We start from the raw sequence: 7035 nt of genomic DNA on the forward strand, positions 1-7035 counted from the left end.
TTTTTTAGTTTTAATGAACACCATAAATATTATAGGCTCACCAAAGGTAGTTTAGTTATAAAAATTTATTTAAATTATTTTGGGATGATCATGGGAAGTAAACTCGAGGTAAACATAGAACTAATGCGTTTTACTCTGTATAAGTATTTCAGCTTTTCACAGATGGCGCTAGTGTGCTTCAAATTCAGCGTTTGTTTTAAAACACGGTTTCTCGTATATAGTAAATGTACTTTAAACGTGTAAAGTGCCAATTTTATATATTGAATTATATCTTTTTTGAATAAAAAAATGTTTAATTTTTTCTTATATATTTTTTACAAAATATATTGGTGATTCTGTTGAAAATATATTTTATACGCTTATGTTTTGTTCTTATTTCATTTAGTCAAATTAATCACGAATATGTTTTCTATATTATATATTCAAATAAATCTTATCTAGAATTGAACCTAATGGGTAAATTTACGTGCTACGGTTTGTGGCGACATCTCTGGTATGCTGAAAGAATTGCGTCCACACCTAACAAACTAACGAACATCTCGAACAAGAAAATACAAAAAAGAACGAACAGGAATATGAACAAACGCAAATAATTTCAAACAAACGCCTCAAAGCAGTGAGGGCTTGGATCTTTTTGTTCGAGGATGTACCGTGAAACGTCAGATTTATTATTTAAAGTGGCGGGAAAGAGCAAAATTATTTAAAGTCATCAAATTTACAAAATTTCTTAATAAGCAATATCTTATAATAAACACAACATAAACTAATGCAGGACTGCACATTTTAACATCAAAAAAGAAAAATGTTTGTCTACATTCGTAGTAGAGTCAGAGTCCACACTGCACATATGAGTTCAAACATGAACGAGCAATTCCCTTTGATGCACCGACAAGTTGCGGAACATTGCTCGCCATGTTTGTTTATGTTCGTTCGTGTTCGTTCGATAGGTATGGAGCACCTTAATAATGTCAAAGCGGCTGTGTATGCCATCTATTTATACTTGTTTATCTATGCTCCACAAATAGCGAATATGTTTCTACTCTCTCTACTCAGTGCTACAAATAAACTCTACGCTTCAAATGTCAAATAATAAATGTAAAAGTTGAAATTATTTATCACATTGAAAAAAATATTGATAAATCCAGATGATTATTTAGCCCACAACTATTTTCGTAATTTTTTTGTGAGTATAAGCAGTGAAAATATTTAAAAATGTCGAAGGATACAATTATGTCTATGAATGGTCTGGCAGTTAAAATTGAACCACCAGAATATTCACCAGAAGACATTAAACTCGAAATAGAGGATGATTTTGATGATCCTAGCGTTATCGTTAAATCTGAATCGTGTTCTGAAGATGGTGATACGTGTTTAGAAAGATTTATGAATTCAGAGGTGACAATTGAAGAAGAAGTCAAACAGGAGTTAGTTGAGACAACAACTTATGAATGTGACGTTTGCAATAGATCATTTGCAGAATCTGATCATTTAAAAGAGCATATGGCCGATCATATTGCTAATAATAGCAAAGACTGTCATTTCAAATGCGAAATCTGTTACAAGACTTTTGATCGATTAAATAACCTGAAAAAACACATACTCATACACAGTGATGAGCGCCCCCACAAATGCAGTACGTGCAATAAGACATTCACACAATTATGTATTCTGAAAAATCACATGCTTATTCACAGTGGTGAGCGACCCCATCGATGCAGTATATGCAATAAGACTTTTATATATGTAGGTAATCTGAAAAGTCACATGCTTATTCACAGTGATGAGCGACCCCTCCATCATCGATGCAATATATGCAAAAAGACATTCATGCACACAGGTAATCTGAAAAGACACATGCTCATTCATAATGGAGTACGCCCCCATGCATGCAATATATGCAAAAAAACATTCACGCAATCAACCAATCTGAAGAGTCACATGCTGGTACACAGTGGAGCTCGTCCCCATGAATGCAACATATGCAATAAGACATTCACAAATTTAAGTAATCTGAGAAGTCACAAGCTGATACACAGTGGAGTACGTCCCCATGAATGCAATATATGCAAAAAGACATTTATGCGAACAGGTGATCTGAAAAAACACATGCTCTTTCATTATGGAGTACGCGCCCATGCATGCAATATATGCAAAAAAACATTTACACAATCAAGTGGTCTGAATAGTCACATGCTGAGACACAGTGAAGCACGTCCCCATGAATGCAACATATGCAACAAGACATTCACAAACTCAAATGATCTGCAACGTCACATGCTGATACACAGTGGAGTACGCCCACATGAATGTAATGTATGCAAAAAGTCATTCATGAGAACAGGTGATCTGAAAAAACACATGCTCATTCATAATGGAGTACGCCCCCATGCATGTAATATATGCAAAAAGACATTCACGCAATCAAGCACTCTGAAGACTCACATGCTGTTACACAGTGGAGCACGTACCCATGAATGCAATATATGCAAAAAGACATTCATGAGAACAGGTGATCTGAAAAAACACATGCTCATTCATAATGGAGTACGCCCCCATGCGTGCAATATATGCAAAAAAACATTCACGCAATCAAGCGGTCTGAAGAGTCACATGCTGATACACAGTGGGGCACGTCCCCATGAATGCAACATATGCAATAAGACATTTATGCGATCAGATAGTCTGAAAAGACACATGCTGATACAATGCGGAGTACGCCCGCATGAATGCAATAAGACTTCTGAAAATGCACATGCTGATTCATAAACAAGAGTCTTTATAAATATGAAGTATGTAATAAGGAATTTACTCAATCGAATGATTTGAAAAGACACATGGCACTTCATAGTCAGAATTGTGGTGAAAATCAATGAACAATAAGCATATTTGTTTACTTAAATTTAAATATTTGGAAACATGTTGTAAACTTTTCTTGCATGTAATGATATGTATAAATAGTATGAAATATACAGTAAACACTACATAATATTTATATTATATTTTTTATAATTTTTGAAGTAAAACTTTTTTAGGCGCGACTAGGGTGTACATCCGTACAAATGCAACGGAAGTGCGTTACGACATAATTACTATTGATATGCTTATCAGCTTATATTCTATATTCCGATGCTAAATGTATACTGACAAATGGCAGATCAGGATCAATCCGCAAAAGACGGAGACAATTTTATTTACAAAGAGCCGGAATGCCACGACTATACTGACTGAATTGGACAAAATAAATGTATTTGACTGTGAAGTTGAGTGGTTTAAGGATGTCAAATACCTTGGTTTGACCCTGGAGCATAGACTCAGCTTCACGAAACATATTAATACGAAAATTGGAGAGGCTTACCGGATGTTAAATCTACAGAGACCTCTCTTGAACCACAACAGCACGCTAAGCGTGAAGAACAAGCGGACACTCTACTTGACACTAATAAGACCGTTACTGCTATACGCCGCTCCAGCATGGAACGCGACGACTAAGACGAACTTACAAAAAATGCAGACAGTGCAAAATAAGACACTACGACTAGTACTCAACAAAATAAGGGACCGACTAACTGGAAATTACTACTCTACAAAATACAGATATGATTAGACTGACGTACCGAAAATACTCGGTCATATCATAAAGCTCACTGAATTTTTTTATCACAAATGTGGGGATCACCCTAATATTAACATCGCGGGTCTCGATGGCAAAACGCCATGCCAAACTATATACTGATCGACCCACAGCAGCAGATGATAGTTGGCTCGTTACCGATTTTTCTTCAGAGCGAATAAATCTTTTGTTTTGTTTTTCTTTATTTGTATAATCATTTATTACTATAAATATTGTTATGTGACTTTTTTTGGAAAAATTTTTGTTTCCTCCTTTTTGTCACACAATTGTATCACACCTTTTATATTTAACCATTTAAGCGACTCGAACAAGACCCTCTCGCGCGTTTAATGTGTTCCGATTTGCTCTCGCCACATATAAATATTCGGTTTTCACTTGGAACGTTTTGTTGTCCCGAGTATATCTCGCCTCTTTATTAACATATTATCTTCAAATTTTTATCTAAAGAGATAATTTTTAGCCTTTTTGTATTTGATATATATATGAATGTAAGCATAACAATGCTTTTTATAGTCTATAAAAATATCGATTGTTATTATTTCATAGAGCTTGTAAGTTTGTACTTTTAAGTGGATAATTATTATACAATTGTTCAAAAGTAGGATTTGTTAATTTTTGCGACCTGACGTATTTTTGTTTGCCGTGAATGGTTTATATTTTTTTTTTGATTAACTTCCCGAAGGAGAAGTTTGTTTTCATCAAAAAATCCGAATCGCTAATTTTATGTTTTCTCGACGTTTCAAGCCATTCTGAATCGAATGAGACCAAATTTGGAAAAAGTATGTGTCTGTGTGTGTGAACAGATTTTTGCCGTAAATCGACGTTTTCTCAAAAACGGCTGGCCCGATTACAAAAATTTAAAAGCCATTCAATGTATCTTGATTAGAACTATTGTTTGTCAGTTTTGTGCGACGATTGGCCAAGCCGTTTCTTTATAAATCGCAGAAAATTGAAAAAAATTTCGTCTGCGTTTTACCCCGCAATTCTGAATCGATTTTGAAAATTCAAAAACCGTTCGAAAGATATTGATTGGGAATCGTGCTGATTAGTTTTTGGTAGAGGCCGGGCCGTTTTCTTGTAATAACGTGTTAAAAATTTTTTTTCGTCGATTTTTATTATAATTTTTTTGACGATAGATACCATAATTTTTTGATCATACTAAAATATTACGGCCCTGCGACAACTGGTTTAGCTTTAAAAATTCGCCAAAGTTTGCAAAAATTAGTATGTTTCTTTTGGCATTTGTCAAAATTAGACCTTTCATCGACGTTTTCTCAAAAACGCCTGAACCGATTTCAGCAATTTAAAAGCCATTTGATGTATTTCGATGACGACTATCGTTTGTCAGTTTTGTGCGACGATCTGCCAAGCCGTTTCTTTGTAATTTGAAAAAAGTGTTAAACTTTTCGTCCATATTTAAGCTCATCCTACCGAACCTACTTTAAAAAATCAAAAACTGTTCGAAAGATATTAGTTGGGAATAATACTGATTAGATTTAGGTGAAAATCTACCGAGCCGTTTTCTTGTAATTAAGTGTTGAAAAAAAAATTTAAGCTTATTGTTATGGATTTTTTTTAGCAATATATATCATAGAACCCATATAGAAACTTACTGTAATATTACGGCCTTGCGACAAGTAGTTCAATTTTAAAAATTCATCAAAGTTTGAGAAAATGAGTAGTTTTTTTGACATTATCTAAAATTAAAATTAGACGATTTACTTGGTATATCGATGAAGTACTTGGTGTTAATGAACATACTAAACCATTAAAATCCTACGGAAACTGGTTCAAATATAATAATTGTTGATTTTTGAAAAGTTGCTTTTTGAAAATACTCCGAGTTAACGTGTTCGTTCGTTTTCAATTATGTGTAATAAATCCACTCATAAATTAATTTATTTTTTATTGATTAAGTCGATTATTTACACATATCGGAAAGTTCGTGTAACTTGCCTCAAGGCTAAATACCAATACCAACTAGTTTTTCATTTTTTTTAAATATGTTTTTTTAACTTCCCGTAGGGTAAGTTATTGTAATGGGCCGAAATCGGAATTAAAATTTTTTACATTTCTCGACGTTCTGAAGGTTTCTGAACATTTTGGCATACTTCAGAAAAAATGGATGTGTGTGTGTGTGTTGGAAAAAAAAATTGAGACAATTTTTTTTTCCAAAATCAATTACTTTGTTAAGACAAGCAGAAAGTTCTTTGAATCAATTAAATCGGACGCTTAGTTCTCTCAAAAACTGCCGTTTTTTGTACATTTAGCTACGTATCTTCGAAATGGCTGGGCCTGCCTTTGCGAAAAACTAATAACCACTTCTCCCAATTATTGCTAATTGAATGTTTTTTAAATCATTCAAATCGGATGCTCCGTTCTCTCAAAAACTCGATTTCTATGCTCTGCACTCTTTGCTCTCTATCTCCGTAACTGCAGGACCTGCCTTTGCCAAAAACTAATCAGCACATCTCCTTATCAATAGGAATCGAATGTATTTTGAACCATTCAAATCGGTTGATCCGTACGCCCGAAAACGTGGGCGAAAAATTGTATCCATACATACATACACACACACACACACAGACACACATCCATTTTTTCTGAAGTATGCCAAAATGTTCAGAAACCTTCAAAACGTCGAGAAATGTAAAAATTTTCAATTCCGATTTTCGGCCCATTACAATAAAAGTAATTATTACCTTAAGTAATCCTACGGGAAGTTAAAAAAACGTGCTTATTTTTAAAATACTATAATTATAGTATTGATAGAACAGATATGAGGGACGATATACCTGCGGGTAGAAATCCAAACAAAATTGGAAGTGTTACGTACACATTCATAATTATTCAAATGTATGTATATACATTTCTTAGTACCAATTTTATATATTGAAATGTTCAATTAAAAAATGTTTAATTTTTTCTCTTATATATTTTTCATGTTTTTCACAACATTTTGTAATTTGAGAATATATTTTTGCGCGTATAATTTGTTCTCATTTCATTTAGTCAAATTAATCAGATTTATTTCTTCTGTATCAGATATCTTATCTAAAATTAAACATAAGGGTAAATTTACGTGCTACGGTTAGCGGCGACATCTATGATATGCTGAAAGATTTAAAATCGATGTAATTTCAAAGCGGCCGTGTTTGCCATCTATTTATACTTGTTTATCTATTCTATGGGAATAATCATCACCACTTGAAGAATTTCTAAACCTCATTCTCATTGTCTAGGTCGTTTATTTGAAACTTGGGAAGTTTTTGCATCTTGCCGTAAGGCAAAAGCAATTTGCAACGAGTTAACCCGTCTTTATTGTAAGTCGATAATATTTTAGAATGTTTGTTCAGATCAGAAAGCTCCTCCAGAGCAGAGATTCATTAAAACAAATTATAGAA

At 33.6% G+C, this 7035-nt stretch overlaps 1 protein-coding gene across 1 annotated transcript; it reads left to right on the forward strand.

Moving 5' to 3' along the window:
- Positions 1-1212: 1212 nt before the first annotated feature.
- On the forward strand, positions 1213-2766 carry LOC113391175 (zinc finger protein 271-like). Its single transcript, XM_026627131.1, has 2 exons — positions 1213-2509; positions 2678-2766. Exons 1-2 carry the CDS (start codon positions 1213-1215, stop codon positions 2764-2766), a joined length of 1386 nt encoding a protein of 461 aa, XP_026482916.1.
- Positions 2767-7035: the final 4269 nt, after the last annotated feature.

This window comes from Ctenocephalides felis, unplaced genomic scaffold (assembly GCF_003426905.1).
Source record: "Ctenocephalides felis isolate EL2017-DRISC unplaced genomic scaffold, ASM342690v1 CF-g0.4_SCAFFOLD_00845, whole genome shotgun sequence".
Taxonomy (NCBI): domain Eukaryota; kingdom Metazoa; phylum Arthropoda; class Insecta; order Siphonaptera; family Pulicidae; genus Ctenocephalides; species Ctenocephalides felis.